The 19,049-nt window shown below is 40.7% G+C and overlaps 1 protein-coding gene across 1 annotated transcript in view; it reads right to left on the bottom strand.

The window, feature by feature from the left end:
* Window positions 1-19,049, bottom strand: part of LOC136871644 (neuroguidin) — a 120,533-nt gene that overhangs the window by 92,780 nt on the left and 8,704 nt on the right. The window contains exons 3-4 of the mRNA XM_067145123.2: window positions 6,088-6,202; window positions 5,787-5,947 (exon numbers count right to left, since the gene is read on the bottom strand). Coding sequence (XP_067001224.1) covers window positions 5,787-5,947; window positions 6,088-6,202 — 276 coding nt within the window. The remainder of the gene's footprint in view (window positions 1-5,786; window positions 5,948-6,087; window positions 6,203-19,049) is intronic.

The following is a 19,049-nucleotide window of genomic DNA, read 5'->3' as shown; positions in this document are numbered from 1 at the left end:
TGAGGGTGCATGAATTCTTCAAGGCTGCCAGTGTACTGTACCCTCCACTACATTAAGGTTAGTTCCATTTACAAACATTCTTCTTGTCTATTACACATTGTTTAATATTCACGTTATATTTCCTTGTGTATTTTTTTACTTCGATGGTCGGCAACACTACGTACTACTAAAAATGAGGCCTCTGTTTCTTATTAATATTCAATCATAAGTCGCGCAGATTTAAGCCTCTATTTCATATTCATATTTAAGCATAACTAGCGCAATCTATGGTTTCTAGTGTTTAGAATCGTAATTACTGCATCGAAACATCTCAACTATTTCATCATGTTCTTATATAATCGTGGCTGGCGTTGGCACGAATGGACTCTGCCATCGCATGAAGATTTGCCCTATGAAATGTCACTACCATACTTCAACATAGCCAGATATTGTTACTCTCATTTGTTTCATATGGTTATTCTTTGACATTGCCTCACTCTTAGGTCTTTTCATCGCGTAAGTTGGTCATAACTTCTGTGTGTATTGAATTATGGGATCGACATTTCATTGGACTAGCCTTCAACCAATGGCAGTGTCCATTCGCCCACCGTCAGCCATGATTACTATAATACAAACTTGCGTAAGTAAGACTGAAGTTTTACCCTAAAGACATCATCAAAAACTTCATGGAAGAAATCTGCACCAGTAAAAAGGAGAACTGCCAAGAACTACGCACAGGAATCAGTGATGCTGCAAAGAAAATACTTAGCCAAGCTAAGAGGAAAAGAGAAATACGGTGAAGATGGAAATGCTCAGGAATAACAGAAAAAGTATTCAGGCAACAGAGGAAAGAAATTTCCAAGTTATTCCAAAGGACGAAACAATCATTTGAAAAGGCTCATATGGAAAAACTCCAGACCAACTTCATCAAGAACACCACCAGAGATTTCTAGAAGATTTTAAAAAATAAACTCAAATGACACCATGCGCTAACTTGAATCTTTAGAAATGAACAGGGTAAAATTGGACTGAACGGTCAAGAAAACTGCGAAATATTAGCCAGATACTTCCTGAACTGTCCTCCTCTGAACTAGAAATTCCAGACAGGCCAGAGACTCCCAAAGATGATGAACCGCAAAAGAATAAATCAAAGAAGCCCTTAAAAAGCCTAAGAACAAGGCAAGTGGAGAAGACCTCGATAATGGCAGAAATGTTTAAATGGACAGAACTAGAATAATTAGATGATGTTCATCGAATCATCAGGAAAATCTGGGAAATGGAGAGAATCCCCAAAGAATGGAAAATAGCACTGATCCCTCCACTAAACAAGAAAGGAGACAAACAAAATGTCTTGAACATGTTTTATGCAGACCTTTTCCATGATTGAATTCTTTAGAAACAAAATGTCAACAAATATAGAAGTATGTCTCTCCTCGCAATCGCCTGTAAAATCCTCTCAAAATGCTTCCAAATAGAAGAGGACGAGCTTGGCAGTCACAGCGAGAGAACGTACATGCTTCCCGCCGACTCATCTCTCCTTGCCAGGTGATCTGTACTTTCCAAGTACTAGTCAGGCAGCTGTACTTGTTGGTATATCTCTGAAAGAGCATTTTCTACTGTGTGTACTTTTAAGTACGCAGTACGAGCATTGTCAGGAAGCACTTCTCGGTGCTAGCTCTCTTTCAGGTATTTATTTCAGGAGGACAAGGATGGAGCAGCTATCCATCCCAGCGAGACCGGCCGACGACATCAGGGCTGCGATGGAGGACCTCCAAGTAAGGCTGTGCTCGGAGCCCGCTCCCGACCTTAGGATTCCAGCGCTGATGGTGTACGACCAGTGGGGGAAGCACACCTACAGGGAGACGTTTTTCATAATCGATCTCCTTATAGCGATAGCGGAGCACTTCGGAGAGGAAACGATCACCCAACTCATCCACGAGGTGATCCCTGGCTGGACGGTCATCATCCGCCCTGACCCAAGCCGCTTCCGCGCCTTCAGGAGTCTGGCATCTCAGCATTTCCTGGTTGTCCGGATACCAGGAATCAGGGAGCAGCTGGATGACACAGGCAGCCAGGAGGCAGCCACCCAGACGTCACAGCGGATGTCCACCATCCAGACGCAGACTGCCAGGAGGCAGAGGAACAAGCAGGTGGGAACAGACCCACGCTTCTTGGCTCCCCCGGAGCTGAGGACAGAGGATGACGGCCGAGACACAAGTTGATTTGCTGGACTTCACAAAGTGCACGCAGACTGACAAGGCCACCAACAAGGACCATCCACCACCTGCCCGGGCCACCCAGGCGCAGACCAGGAAGACGACCCAGACGGCAGCATGGAGACGGATGCCCCCGGGTGTTCAGCGGCTGCCATGCAGGCTCGGCCTGGTAGTGCCTCGTTCACAATTCAGACATCGATGTGCGCCCCTCAGGCCAGGGAATATCATGCCAGCAACGACCGACGACGACGCCGCCAACCAGGAGAGGGGCCACCAAGACGAGGCCTCCTCCCCCACCGAGCAGAGACCACCACCAGGAAGCAGACGCCGCCCCCGGACAAGAAAGAACACGACGATGCCGGCCCACCAGGAGAGGGCCGCCCAGCCGCAAGCCAGGACAGCAGCAGACCGAGGAGCCAATCAGGAGAGGACCTCAGCGGGTAACGGCAATCAGGCGAGATCGAAATGTCCCCCTCAGCGGCTCCTGCAGTGTTTCTGCTGTTTGAGGTGGGGCCGCCGGCAGGAGAGGTGTGGGCTCTTAGTGAGGTGCAACCGTTGTGGGGGTGATCACTACTACAAGGCCTGAGCAGCACTTTAAAAGGCGCCGATGTGCGCCAACTGCGTGGGGGGCCACACCCGGCCTCTCACTGCAGTTGCCCCGTGTACTGCGCCGTGGCGCAGCAGAGAGGAAGGAGGCCCGGTGTCATGACCCACCCCAATCCAGGAGGCTCCCGCCCAGGAGGACGTAGCATCATTCTCCGGGATCGGAGACTGGGTACAAGGGACCCCAAGGCTGCAGCGCTGTGCGGCGAGCCCTAGTGGCTATCGACGCATGGCTCGCAACCAGCAAGGCCCGTGCTAGTCATGGCAGTGCCCAAACAGACTGATCCCTTGATAAATGGAATGGCGAGAATATGGATCATTGCTGGTGCACGATATACCTTTTCTCTACTAATACAAACACCTGGACCTATCCAGAAACCATATCCTTGCATGTGCTATAAAAATTTGTCAGGTTTTACATGTAGACTCTTTCTATTACCATCTATGTGGTTTTCCCTGACCCTTAATACCACGCCTTACCACCACCTCACCAACACAAACCTTGCCTGGTGACGCGTCTGATGTGCAAACAGGCAGGTACTCCTAAAGTACCATTCCCACCTTCCCTGCTATCTCTTTTCTTCTTAAAAATAATAGCATGTCGGAGGCAATGTAGATTGAGTCGACTGCCACGCGAGGGGAGCAGGCTACAAACCCCTCACCCCCCAAAAAAATTCTGAATAGAATAGAGGTGACTCTGGACAAACAACTGAGGGAATACAGACGAGGGTTTCGAAAAGACCGCTCCTGTATTGAAACAAAAATTTCAACTTGCCACAGAATGCTCAAGAAAATGGCGGTCTCTTTCATAGACTTAGAAAAAGCCTTCAATCCGGTGGATAGAAGATCTTGCACAAGATCATTAGGAAATTTGGAGTCAAAACCAAATTGGCTGATATAAGCAAAGAAACAATAACAGGCACACCTTCCAGGGTGAAGTTGATGAGATATTTTTTGCAACCGTTTGATAACAAGACAGGTACGAGGCAAGGTGTTGTACTATCTCTACTCCTATTTAACTGTGTCCTACAAAAGATTGTGAGAATTTAGAACTCAGAACTTGAACGTCAAAAGGTAACTCCAATCTGCATTGGAAGAAAAACAGGAGGGATTAAAGTAACTGCTTGGCTTTCACAGATGACTGCTATACTGTACTATCAGAAAGCCCAGAGAATGCAACCGTGCAAATCTCTGGGAAAGAATTACCAAACAGGACTGCAGATCTCAAATGAAAAGACCTAATTCATGATGAACATCAGACATGAACTGAAATTTCTTGAAACAGAGATAGGACCGATCAAAAGGGTCAAGAAGTTCAAGCACCTTGGTGAGACCATATGGGAGAATGGACTAGAGAAAGCCACAGTGAAAGATCGGATCACAAAAATGGAGAGAGCATATGGATTAACAAAAAAATCTAATCATATGCAATAAATTTCAATATCCCAATGTCAAAAAAAAGATCTTATACATGAATTAATTACCATCAGAAACATAGCCAAGGCCAATAGATATAATAAACATTTTATTGAAGGAATAATAAATAACGTCAGACATCGATATTCCACTACTCTGTAAAGAAGAAAAAGCTAACAAAACCTTAGTTTCCACTTTAACTTTCAATAATCAACAGATACACCAGATTTCCAAAATTTTCAAAAAACATGATATAAAAATATCTTTTAAAACGGACAATAATAATGCATCAATTCTACACAACACAAACTCAATTAATAATAATAATAATAATAATAATAATAATAATAATAATAATAATAATAAATTCTACAGACCAGGTGTTTATGTGCTTAAATGTAGTAACTGTCTGTCCATCTTATCAGCCAAACAGGTAGAAACTTTGACACGAAGTACTTAGAACATGTAAATATAATAGATTTTCAGCTATGGGAAAACATATGATGGACTCAAACCATAAATTAACGAATATTGATCAAGATCTAAAAATCTTAAAAATGGAATCTAAAATAAGAAGTGCATACTCTGTAAAAAAGAAAAAAAGGGGAGAATGCCTGTCCATGAACTACAAGTTGGAGAAGCTTACAAAGAAGAATCCTCAGAAAAATTCCAGGCACTGTCCAGGCTGAAGGCAGACAGAGGAGGAACAATAGAAGGTAGAGAGAATCTCAGATACACCATGAGGAGGAGGCAGCTGCCAGTTCTCGGACATTTGTACAGAACAAATGGAAAAAGACTTACCAAACAGGTAGTTGTCTACTTCTGGAAAAAGACCAATGAAGCACAGATTAAGGAAATGCAGAAAGGTTAAACAGAGTTCTAAATGTTAGAAATAAATTTAGGAACACACTAAAAAGTTGGGTTTTAAGCTGAAAAGAGCAATGGAAACAGGCCACCAAACATACGAAACAGTATTGGACATAGAAGAAAATCCACAAATATCATTTAAGAAAAGGCTAGGAAAACAACAGATAGGGAATCTGCCACCTGGGCGACTGCCCTAAATGCAGATCAGTATTGATTGATTGAAAAAAAAAAAAAAAAAGAAACTGAAGTTGTAGCATGATCCTCAGGAGTTAATTTGCTTTAAAATGAAAAATAATATGAATGTGTTTAATATCCTTACAATCATCACGGATTTTAAGAGATACTGCAGTTCTTGAATTTCACCTTGGAAAGGGACTTTGCAATGTGATGCTTAATAGGTGTTTTGCACCAACACACTCCTAAATGCCAACAGAAGGTGCTAGGATTTGAAGGCGAATGACTATGTAGCTATGCAATACAGCTGGTCGGTGCTGAAAAGAACCAATGATCATTCTTTTGTTTTCAACGAATGATTTATTTCCCGACTTGCTATGGGCACCCTTTTTCTCTCTGTAAAGAACATAAAGAGGGCAGCTGATATGCTGAAAACTAAATCACTGAAATTAAGGGAACATCTAAGCATTCTTTTGCTACTAAACCCCTATGGAAAGGTGAATGATAACACAAAAAGGAGAAAACACTCACCTTGATCATAAGGTTCTCAGGATTAGCACGGAAACGAGTTGGATCCTGTTCATTGGCCGAGCCAGAAACAGCTGTTTTCACAAGTTTGTCTATCTGGTATTTCAGTTTGTGGTCAATGGGCCTCATCTTTTCCAGTACCGTGCGAATTTCGACAAGGCGGTCTATTCACAGAAATATTTATTAATTAGTAGTTAGGAATATACACAATACAGTAATTATAATTAAGGTCATTGGATAACTACACAGTGCATGTGTTATCAAGCAAGTCTATAATTTTTATAGAAAAGAGCTGCAAACTTGCCTATTGCGGGGTCATCTTCAATCTTCCTTCCAGAGCATTTTCTCAGGACTACATATGTTAAATTGATCAGGTAACTCAGTAACATATGGTATTTCATTTCCAGAAAACTTAAGCCCTGAAATTAACAGTTTACAATTAGGAACACTTAAACAATAACTATGTTAAAAAGAAAATATATTTAACATTGACCACTATATAAATATACAGAAAGTGAGCATCTCTGGGACGTGTACAAGTAGAGCTTGTAAAGCTGTATCACCAGTACCGGTATATGAAATCAATAAAAATTCATTTGTTTAACCTGCCAGTGGTTGCTATATGAGCAAAATGCTCATGGTCATAGAAAATCATCTGCTCTTTTAAACAGCATTTAGGGCCGAATTCATAGTCAGCACTTATACATAAGTGGAACCCTTAAGTAATAAGGGATCACTTATAATAAGTTATCACTTATATGAGTTTACATTTCATAGACAGCACTTACAGAGCACACTCATTGATACAGTAAGTATCACTGGAGATGTGGCAATGCTGTATATTATGCCCATGCTTCCTGGATCGTGTAGTTCTGGCTACCGAATAGTGGGATGATCTATTGTGTTTTGTTTATCTAAGGACATCGCGCGACCGTGCGCATAATTTTTGAGGTTAAAAGATCGTCTATATTGTATTTGGTAATCAGAATGGATAACAAAACAGCGAGCTGAGACGATACCTGCAAGAACTTGTGCATAATATAGAACAAGCAGACAGACGCAGTATCTCATCAGAATATGAGTGACGTGTGAAAAACTTGTTGTGGACAATGCAAACTATGAAAATGCCCAGAGTCTAATTTTCAATATGTTTATAGTTATCCAGGTACTCGAACCTATACAAATTTTATCCAAATGTAGAATATCTAGCCTTACAGCGCTTTTAATGATTTGACAAGTACATCCGTAGCCGTTACGTTGTAATAGGCCTAATTACTTTCCCAATAAAATGCAAATAGTATGTTTTGATGTGCCATGCCATAATTTCAGAAACTTCTGATATAATCCGGCAAACGATTGGTTGACTAACCTGATATGTATGTATGTTTAGTCCTCAGCCCGAAGGCTGGTTGGATCCTCAACAGCTCTGCCATCAGCAGTCATAAATGGCCTAGGCATCACTGAAGAGGCGTACTAGGGAAATGAGGAGTGAGGTAGTTTCCAGTTGCTTTCCTCATCGAGCCAGAAGTTGCTATTACATATCAATCTGCCAAGCCCACTGAAATGCATGCACCAACTGACCCTATGAGCAACATTTTCATACCATTCATAGCAGGGACTGCTGCATTAGGAATGGCATTACTAGCATCACTCATACCTCAGTCACTTTCATCTTGTCAAAGCCAAGGATAAAGCTGAGACAGATCAATGAAAGTAACAATATTGCTCTAGCCCATACCAGAAGACATCGTGCACCGTAAACAGCCAGCAAGGGCATAACCTGATATAATTAGCACAAATAAACCTTAAAATAAATGGTGGTAGTGCAACACGTTCATTTTCCTTATAACTCAGTACAGTTCTTTACTATTCCATAGGCCTACAGTCTTGGTAGTTTCGAACTTGAGCCCTGGTGTACCTTCGCACTGCAGTTTTGAGAGAAGGACAGATGCATTGAAACGCACATCTGTGACCTTGAGAAGGGACAGGAAGGCAGGAATTTTCAGCGACCGTCAAGGGTGAGCATTTGGCTTCACGCGCGACCAGTCACGTTGGCGCTAATTTCTGTGTGCGTTATAGTTTCGCTATTGTTGCATGCTGTTTCATAGTTGAAACAGTTCTTTGCAACTTATTGTATTAATGTGTTGTATAATTAATGTGTGACGATGGCTTCAGGTTGTGACATTTTAGCTTGGTTTGATGAAATTCCTAGTGATCAACTCAAGGGCGATCACTCAGACTGTGAACAAGTGAACACATTACGGACACTGAACAGTCCGAGCCAGAAGAACGTGTTGATGGAACAGAACCTGGAGAACAATCTCTAGCTGGCGAAGAACATAATTATGTTGGAGGTAAATGAGAATTTCATGTTTAGTGACAATGTTTATATAGGGAAAGATAAGGTGACAAAGTGGGGCAGACTTTCACAGAAGAAATCCACGCTCAAGTACTTGTGCTGAAAATATAGTGACTCATCCTCCTTGTGTAAAGGGCATTGCAAAAGACCCACATACTATTTTAGAAAGTTGGGAAATGTTTTATTCCAGATACAGTTATAACCATTTGAGATTTATTCTTATGTTAATTTAATGTGTTAATACATTTACGCTTTAAATCGGTTGATATTTATTAGGTAAACTCGTCATATCATACCGTGAGCATTTTACTCAACGCGCGACCACTCACGTTACTTTCATCCTAGTGACCACCGGCAGGTTAAGGACACCTGGAGTTGAATAGATTAGAAAGGATAACCCACTGCATGACAGCTTGTTAACCCATTGACACACTAATTTTAACATGCTGAACATGCGCGTGTACACACAATGTCTTTCATGCACGTAGTACAGTTTTCTACATGTAATATGCAATATATCAAATTTTAATCATACCTGTATTTGATGGGATGAAGTGCATCCTCAAGAACAATTACAAAACTTTTAGTACCAGTAGTGTGAAACAACCTTACACATTCTGGGAAATAATGCTGAAGAAAAAGGGAGTGTGCATAGACTTCTGGATGGACAGATTGGACTGTAAGGTGGGTTTTCTTATTTGAGCAATGAGTTGCAAAAAATGAATTTCATTGCACAAAGCCTGTATTTTCAATAATATACTTTTTAAGGGTAAAATCAAAGATTCCACCTTTACAATACTAAAAAATTGTGTTTAATTAGGATAACATTAACAAATTTTGGGACGCTTTGTCCTTTTTAGAGATCATCAGCCGAAAATTCTTATAAGTAAAATAGACAAAGTCAACAAATTGTCTTCAACATTTTAAGAACATTCTTCAAATTATATCATGTATTTTAACTTGAATGTAGTTTAATGTGCATCAATTTGCTGACCTCGTCTATATTACTTATAACAATTTTCAGTTGATGTCCTAAAAGCAGGGCAAAACATGTCCCGAAAGTTGTTAATGTTATCCTAATTAAACACAATTTTTTAGTAAATTGTAAAGGTGGAATCTTTGATTGTACCCTTACAAAAGTATTAAGCCATGAGGACACAAAGCAAAATAACCATTAATTTCATCTGGTGTTGGAAATCACTGGCTCACACAGGGTGAGATTTTTTGAAAAAAAAAAAAAACTGATCGGCAAAACTTTCACAATTTGCTTTACATTGCACCGACACAGATAGGTCTTATGGTGACAATGGAATAGGAAAGGGCTAAGATAGGGAAGGAAGCGACCATGGCCTTGACTACAGTAGAGTCCCTGCATTTGCCTAGTAAGTTTTTTTTGCTTTACGTCGCACCGACACAAATAGGTCTTATGGTGATGATTGGATAGGAAAGGCCTAGGAGTGGGAAGGAAGCGGCCGTGGCCTTTATTAAGGTACAGCCCCAGCATTGGCCTGGTGTGAAAATGGGAAATCACGGAAAACCATTTTCAGGGCTGCCGACAGTGGGGGTCGAACCCACTATCTCCCGAATACTGGATACTGGCACACTTAAGTGACTGCAGCTATCGAGCTCGGTTGCCTAGTAAGAAAATGGGAAACCACATTAGACCATCTTCAGGATTAATGACAGTGGGGTTCAAACCCACTATCTCCCGAATATAAAACAGTTTGTTTTGGTAGCTATCTCATCCATTAGAAGTCATGAACTATGCGTTGAAAAATGTCTAGAGGGAAGGGTTCTGGAAGGAGGTTCCTGTTTATGATGGGATTTATTCCAGAAATGTCTGTAAAACCATATTTGGATGGTTTTCCCAGCTGTCTTGCTTTGCCTTCTTTGTCTTTTTGGAGGCAGTCTGAGCTTCATCATCACTGTCATATTCAAACTTGCCAACACTCTCACCCAAACTTTTTGTCAAGCTGCTACCACTTTTATTGCTAGTAAATAAAATTGTATCACATTCTGAAACTATACCACTGCCTGATTCACTCTTGTTAGCCTGTATTATATGTTCAATTCGATTCCTTGTAAAACTAGGTTTACTAGGGCCAGCCATTTCTGACGACTACAAAGTGGGAATCGTCCTATTTTGAGAAAGAATAAATTCATGCTAGAGGATACGACGTGCATTCGAACACCAAAGCACAGAGCAGGTACTGCATGTCATGCCATCTATGGATAAAAATCTTGAACTAGTTGCAGAAATCCCGTCTAACGTCTATGCACAAATGGTCACTGCCATAGCCTATTAGAAAAATTTTATCAACGAAGGTGGTTTGAAATGTCCGTGCAAAGTCCGAGAGATGGCACCACCGGCGCGTATCGAGGTCATGTTTAGTTAGTAGCATCTCCTGAATGAACGCACACCAAGTTTCAGCCACATTGGTCTATTTCCTTGCGTTTGGCATTCGTGTGAATCAAGGAAGTTGAGCGATTTTCAAGAAATGGACGATAAAGAATTTTGTGTGGTGATTAAACATTACTTTATGAAAGGCAAAATGCCTCAGGAGACTAAAGAGAAGCTTGATAAACATTATGGTGACTCTGCACCTTTCATCAGAACAGTTTATAAGCGGTTTCAAAATTTTTGGACTGGCCATATGGGCACAAGAGACACTGAACGTTCCGGACGGCCTGTGAAGGTTATGACTCCAGAAATCATTGATCAAATCCATGATATGGTGATGGATGACAAAAGAGTTAAGGTGCGCGAGATTGCTAGTGTTGTGGGCATCTCGACTGAACGGGTACATAATATTTTGCATAAACATTTGGACATGAGAAAGCTATCTGCAAGATGGGTGCCACGTTTGCTCACGCTTGACCATAAATGGAATCGTGTGAAGTGTTGCAAGGATGGTTTGCGGCTGTTCCAGAAGAATCCGGAGGACTTTAAGCGTCGTTTCATCACTGTGGATGAAACATGGATACATTACTATACTCCTGAGACCAAACAATCTAAACAATGGGTTACCAAGGGGGAATCTGCACCAAAAAAGGCGAAGACCGTTTCTTCGGCCGGAAAGGTTATGGCGACTGTCTTTTGGGATACACAAGGGATAATCCTCCTCGACTATCTGGAAAAGGATAAAACTATTACAGGTGCATTCATCGTTATTGGACCGTTTGAAAACCAAGCTGCAAGAAAAATGCCCGCGACTGGCCCACAAGAAAGTCCTTTTCCATCACGACAACGCACCAGCACACACCTCAGCAGTTGTGGTCGCAAAATTAATGGAAATAGGATTACAACTCGTTTCACATCCCCCTATTCTCCAGACTTGGCTCCCTCGGACTACTATTTGTTCCCCAATTTGAGGAAATGGCTGGCGGGACAAAGATTTTATTCTAACGAGGAGGTGATTGCAAACACTAATGGATATTTTGTAGACTTGGACAAATCCTATTATTCAAAAGGGATCAACAAATTAGAACATCGTTGAACGAAGTGTATAAGTCTAAAAGAAGACTATGACGAAAAATAAAAAAGGTTTACCACAAACGCGTAAGTAGTTTTTATTTTTGCACGGACTTATACACACCCCTCGTATACTTCCCCCCTGCTAACCATGTGACCTTGCCGCGGTGGGAAGGCTTGTGTGTCCCAATGAAGCAGATAGCCGAGCCGCAGGTGCAACCATATCGGATGGGTATCTGTTGAGAGACCAGACTAAGGAATGGTTCACCGAAAGGGGGGTAGCAGCCTTTCGGAAGTAGCAAGGGCAACAGTCTGGATGATTGACTGATATGGCCTTGTAATAATACTCAACATGGCTTAGCTGTGTTGATACTGCTACACGGCTGAAAGCAACGGGAAACTACAGCTGTAACTTACTCCCGAGGACATGCAGCTCTCTCTGTATGAATGATGTATTGATGATGGCTTCCTTCCGGGTAAAATATTCCGGAGGTAAACTAGTCCCCCATTCGGATCTCCGGGTGGGGACTACACGAGAGGGGGCGATCGTCAGGAAGATGGATACTGACATTCTGCGAGTCGGAGTGTGGAATGTTAGAAGTATGAATCGTTGTGGTAGATTAGAGAATCTGAAAAGGGAGATGGATAGACTAAAGTTACTGTCAAATTTTTTATTATGGACACTCGAGTTTAGGCTTTAATTACAAACGAACCAATAGGCCTATTGCAATGCAAGTTATAACAATATTTTTCTTGTTTTGTTTTACATTAGCGTATTTAAGGCGCATTGTTTTCGACATTCATTAAATATTTTTTATTTGTGGTTGTAATAAATATTGCCCATGATTTTGGCTTCTTCTCTAGGAAGAGTTCACTTAGGATTATATACAAGGAAAACTACTTGTCTGATGGTAATGAAATTTTTATATGTTATAACCACATGTATTTGTAGTGTAATACTCAAGTTACAATTTTTTTCAACCACCCCGAAGAAAGTTCTTATCCTTTTTCTGAAGAAACTCTTTCTCAGCCCAGGATAAATGTACAGCAGCAAACTTGGGCTTGTTTTGAAGCACTCAGTCATGGTTATCAGAAACTATAACAACTGTAACCGTACTGTATGGTATCGAATTTATGAAGAGTAATATTGGAAGGAGGTTTTGTGTACGCCGGACTGTGCGATTAACAGCAGGCCGGGTGGTGAAATCGGGCGCAGTGTTGCCGCGTTCAGTAGTAATCACGTGCGCAACAAACACAGCTTTTCATTTACTTTCAACCTTTAATTTTATTTCCTCTTATAAATTCCACTTCCGATCACATTTTCTCATGAGGGCTTTGGACCTTCAATGGCAGGATTAAAAATGGTTGACTTCCTAATTTAAAAATATCACACTGTACAATTATTACAAGAGTTATTTGTATTATTATTCACATATATTTACAATATTTAATTCTTTCAATTTTCTTCGTCTAAAAAAAGCACTGTGTTCCGGTGAATCGGTGCTGCTGTCATTCATGGTGATTATAACTGGCTCGAAATAAGGGACATTTTCAGACAGTCCATTTTTTTCCCAGTAGTGGTCTTCAATTTTCTTAGCGTGTTTAATACATTGTTTCCAGAGTTCAGGGGTCACGGTATGTAAGGCTTCTCGGCATAAAGCGTTAATTGCTTCCATACCTCTACCATTTTCTAATGTGTTAGCCATATTTGTTTTTGCTAACTTCCCTTTTACGTAAGCCCAAATGAGCTCGATTGGACTGAGCTCGCAATGGGCCACTGGTAACCAAACAAGCTATACATCTGGTCGAAATCGTTTAGTCAGTTGTTCCAGCTTCTTTACCGGTGTTTGAAAATGATGCCTGGCAAGGACAATCAGCTCTGATTTAGTTAATTTGTTATAATCGTCAACTCCAGGTGGTTGTGAAATATTCTTTCATATTATCCAAGATATAATTTCAGGTTTCAGCCATGACATGTTCGGGTGTTAAGATGAAGGATCGACCATCGTATGATATGGAGCTTGATCTTTAACGACAGCTGACTTTTGAGGCAATAAACTCAGGACTTTCATGAACCATTCTTCATAATGAGTCGAGTTCATCTCATTGTGGTAATCACCACTTCTTTTCTTGCCAATAAAACAAAGTTCTGCACCGCCAAGAAATCCTTCTTCAATTCCTGTGTAAAATTATGACGCGTTTCCCAGCTCCAGATGGTGTTTTGAACCCTCCACACCATCCATAAACTTGCTGAATGTACCCTGTTTACAGATTACAGTTGTCAAAGTTGTTTTCTAAAGCTTCAACCACGTTTTCTTGCCACCCATATTTCATAGCATGGTTCTTTCCTCATCAGGTCTCGTCTGTAAAGAAGAGCTTGTAGCCCTGTGCTCGTAAGTCTCTAATTCATCTAAGGTAGGTATGTCGGGATGCAACAACTGTCACAGATTCCATTAGCAATGGTTTCCTATTTAAGTTTTTGAACCGAAACCCAAGCTTTGAACTACTTTCAAAAGCGTAGAAATTGACATATCAGGAAAATCTGCCATATTTTCTAACAGTTTCATGCGGAGACTTTTAATTGTGGGAAATAACTTATTCATACAAAAATCATGCATATTTCTTCGTATTGTGCCCAAAGTAAAATCATCAAAATGGATTTTCGGACGCCCCACTCCCACACATTGGATCTTTCTTGACCTGGATGACGTATTTCTATCATTCTCCTTTGAAGCAGCTCCTACTCTCTTCACTGACGACAGCGATAATCAAAGACAGTCTGCCACCTTCTGGTACACAGGGAACCTCTTGTCCCCTACTTCCCCCCTCCCTCACATTGAAAGAAACAAATAGCACTCAAAATCATTGCAAGTTCACCCTCTGGCAACGGCGGTCTTGGAGGCATCTTGAAGTCACGTGGTCAACATGCAGAACATAGGACAACTGAAAATAGCTTGCGGACAAACCAAAGTCACGGGCGTTCCGTTTCACACAACTGCCAGGGGCAAGTGTACACGGCAACACTGCACCCGATTTCACCACCCGGCCTGGTGTTAACTGCACGGTCCGGCGTACAAAAAACTTCCTTTCAATATTACTCTTCATAAATTCGGTACCAAACTGTATGGTTACAGTTGTTATAGTTTCAGATAACCATGACTGAGTGCTTCAAAAGAAACCCAAGATTGCTACTATACATTTATCCTGGACTGAGAAGGAATTGCTTAAGAAAAATGATACGAACGTTTTTCGGGGAAGTTTAAAAAAATTGTAACTTGATTATTACACTACAAATACATGTGGTTATAATATATAAAAATTTCATTACCATCCGACAAATAGTTTTCCTTGTATGTATACCTAAGTGAGCGCTTCCTAGAGAAGAAGCCAAAATCACAGGCAATGTTTATTACAACCGCAAATAAAAAATATTAAATGAACGTCGAAAACAATATGTCTTATATACGCTAATGTAGAATTAAACAAGGAAAATATTGGTATAACTCGCATTGGAATAGGTCTATAGGTTCGTTTGTAATTAAAGCCTAAACTCGAGTGTCCATAATAAAAAATCCGACAGTAGATGTAGTTGGTATAAGTGAAGTACGTTGGCAGGAAGAACAGGATTTTTGGTCAGGCGAATACCAAATTATCAACACAAAACCAAACAGAGGAAATGCAGGAGTTAGTTTAATAATGAATAAGAAAATAGGGCAGCGGGTAAGCTACTACGACCAGCATAGTGAAAGAATTACTGTCGTCAAGATCGACACCAAACCAATGCCCACCACAATAGTGCAGGTCTACATGCCTACTAGCTCAGCGGATGACGAGGAAATAGAAAGAACATATGAAGAGATGGAAGATTTAATACAATATATAAAGGGTGACGAGAATCTAATTGTGATGGGAGACTGGAATGCAGTGGTAGGCCAAGGAAGAGAAGGAAATACAGTAGGAGAATTCGGATTGGGACCAAGGAACGAAAGACGAAGTCGGCTGGTTGAATTCTGCACTGATCATAATTTAGTCCTTGCCAATACTTGGTTCAAACACCACAAACAACGGCTTTATACGTGGACGAGACCTGGAGACACTGGAAGGTATCAAATGGACTTCATTATGATTAGGCAAAGATTCAGAAACCAGGTGTTGGATTGCAAAACTTTCCCAGGAGCAGACGTGGACTCTGAAATGCCATCTGAAGCTGAAGAAATTGAAGAAAGGAAAGAATGCAAAAAGATGGGATCTAGACAAGTTGAAAGAAATGAGTGTGAGGGATTGTTTCAAGGAACATGTTGCAAAAGGACTAAATGAAAAGGCTGAAGGACACACAATAGAGGAAGAGTGGATAGTCATGAAAAGTGAAGTCAGTAGGGCTGCTGAAGAAATGTTATGAAGGAAGAAAAGATCAACTAAGAATCAGTGGATAATTCAGGAGATACTAGACCTGATTGATGAACGACAAAAATACAAGAATGCTAGAAATGAAGAGGGCAGAACAGAATACAGGCGATTAATGAATCAAGTGGATAGAAAGTGCAAGGTAGCTAAGGAAGACTGGCTGAAGAAGAAGTGCAAGGATGTCGAAGGTTGGATGGTCCTAGGAAAGGTAGATGCTCCATACAGGAAAATCGAGGAAACCTTAAGAGAAAGGAAATCTAGGTGTATGAATATTAAGAGCTCAGATGGAAAGCAACTTCTAGGGAAAGAAGACAAAGCAGAAAGATGGCAGGAACATATCCAACAGTTGTATCAAGGTAAAGATGTAGATAATTTGGTTCTGGAAAAAGAAGGGGCTGTTGATGCTGATGAAATGGGAGACCCAATTTTGAGGTCAGAGTTTGACAGAGCTGTGAGCGACCTAAATAGGAACAAGGCACCTGGAATTGATGACATTCCTTCTGAATTACTGACTGCCTTAAGAGAAACCAGCATAGCAAGGTTATTCCATTTAGTGTGTAAGATGTATGACACAGGAGAAGGCCCAACCGATTTTTGGCAGAATGTTGTTATACCTATCCCCAAGAAAGCCGGTGCTGACAGGTGTGAAAACTATTGCACCATTAGTTTAGTATCTCATGCCTGCAAAATTTTAACACGTATTGTTTACAGAAGAATGGAAAAACAAGTTGAAGCTAAGTTGGGAGAAGATCAATTTGGCTTCAGAAGAAATGTAGGAACACGTGAAGAAATCCTGACTTTACGTCTTATCATAGAGGATCGAATCAAGAAGGATAAGTCCACATACATGGCATTCGTAGATCTAGAAAAGGCATTAGATAATGTTGATTGGACCAAGCTATTTAAGATTCTGAAGGTGATTGGGATCGGATACCAAGAACGAAGAATTATCTACAATCTGTATAAAAATCAGTCTGCAGCGATAAGAATTGAGGGCTTTGAAAAAGAAGCAGCAATCCAGAAAGGAGTGAGGTAAGGCTGCAGTTTGTACCCCCTCCTTTTCAAGTTTACATAGAACTTTTTTTTTTTGCTAGGGGCTTTACGTCGCACTGACACAGATAGGTCTTATGGCGACGATGGGATAGGAAAGGCCTAGGAGTTGGAAGGAAGCGGCCGTGGCCTTAATTAAGGTACAGCCCCAGCATTTGCCTGGTGTGAAAATGGGAAACCACGGAAAACCATTTTCAGAGCTGCCGATAGCAGGATTCGAACCTACTATCTCCCGGATGCAAGCTCACAGCCGCGTACCTCTACGCGCACAGCCAACTCGCCCGGTAGTTTACATAGAACAGGCAGTAAAGGAAATCAAAGAGGAATTTGGAAAGGGAATTACAATCCAAGGAGAGGAAATCAAAACCTTGAGATTTGCCGATGACATTGTTATTTTATCTGAGACTGCAGAAGATCTTGAGAAGCTGCTGAATGGTAAGGAGTACAAGATGAAAATAAATAAGTCCAAAACAAAAGTAATGGAGTGCAGTTGAACGAAGGCAGGTGATGCAGGAAATATTCAATTAGGAAATGAAGCCTTAAAGGAAGCAGATGAATATTGTTACTTGGGTAGTAAAATAGCTAACGATGGCAGAAGTAAGGAGGACATAAAATGCAGATTAGCACAAGCAAGAAAGAGCTTTCTTAAGAAAATAAATTTGTTCACTTCAAACATTGATATAGGAATTAGAAAGATGTTTTTGAAGATTTTTGTGTGCAGTGTGGCATTGTATGGAAATGAACCATGGACGATAATTAGCTCAGAAAGAAAGAGAAAAGAAGCTTTTGAAATGCGATTTGGCTAAATTTGACAAGAAGAAGAGATAGAATGATAGGACACATCTTAATACACCCAAGACTTGTTCAGTTGGTTTTTGAAGGAAGTGTACGTGGTAAGAATGGTAGGGGTAGATCAAGGTATGAATATGACAAGCAGATTAGAGCAGATGTAGGATGCGGTAGTTACGTAGAAATGAAAAGGTTAGCACACGATAGGGTGGCATGGAGAGCTGCATCAAACCAGTCTATGGACTGATGGCTCAAACAACAACACGTAACTATTCCGGTCAAAAGTTATCCTACTAAGACTTCTATCAATGTCTTTCTTCATATGGCCAAAGTAACATGGCTATGATTTTTGGCTGGAGGTCAATCTAGAATTAGCGTGGACAGTTTTGCGTTGATAATTTTCTGACATCACGGTAACCATAGCAACCAGGTACATCATCTATGTATAGGACTGAAAAAAAAACATATCCATGCATCTGTGCTTCTCTATGTAGTAGAGGAACTTAGTTAATTTTAGAAGAAATCCTTATTCTCCTCTCACAACTAGATATCATCGAATTTTTCTTAACTCAGCTGCTAAATATCGTCCCTACTCTGGCAAACTAGCGAATGTACAAATTGTCAAAAATTTAGAGGAGCTGAAAGAAGTTGTGATTACTCATGTCAAATCAATTTTTATATTTAATGATTGGTTTTATGTGTTAGGCATACAGAACGAGTTGCAGATGTGAGACTTTGTCAGAGGGTAGACAATATATAACCAATAAAATCTACACCAAAACTTCAGAAGTACAGATTCCCTACTTTGTCACTTTCGCTAGTTTGCCAGAGTGGGGACGATATCTTCCAACTATCTACAGTCAAACCCACCCTTATGAACATTTTCCCATGGAACAGATTTTATTTTACATAACACACATGTTAAATAAGCCTAATTTAAGTGGACACCCTGAATTCCAGACAATGGGCATCACCATTACTCTCATCCACCTGTCTTAAGCGGACACTTTACATGTTCCAAGACATTTCGTGTACACCGGGCTAGGTCATCCTTTCTTTAAAAACTGTTCTGCAGACCTACAAGAATTTCTTTCAAATATTTGTACTATTTTGAGTCCAAGGAAAAGAGAGAAAGAAATGTACATAGGAATGCTGTAGCAGCCGTGAAGTTAATTCTTCTCTATAGGTAGTT

Source organism: Anabrus simplex, chromosome 4 (genome assembly GCF_040414725.1).
Source record: "Anabrus simplex isolate iqAnaSimp1 chromosome 4, ASM4041472v1, whole genome shotgun sequence".
NCBI classification, from domain to species: Eukaryota; Metazoa; Arthropoda; class Insecta; order Orthoptera; family Tettigoniidae; genus Anabrus; species Anabrus simplex.
The sequence above is the reverse complement of the archived record's forward strand: the minus strand, read 5'-3'. Positions and strand labels throughout refer to the sequence as shown.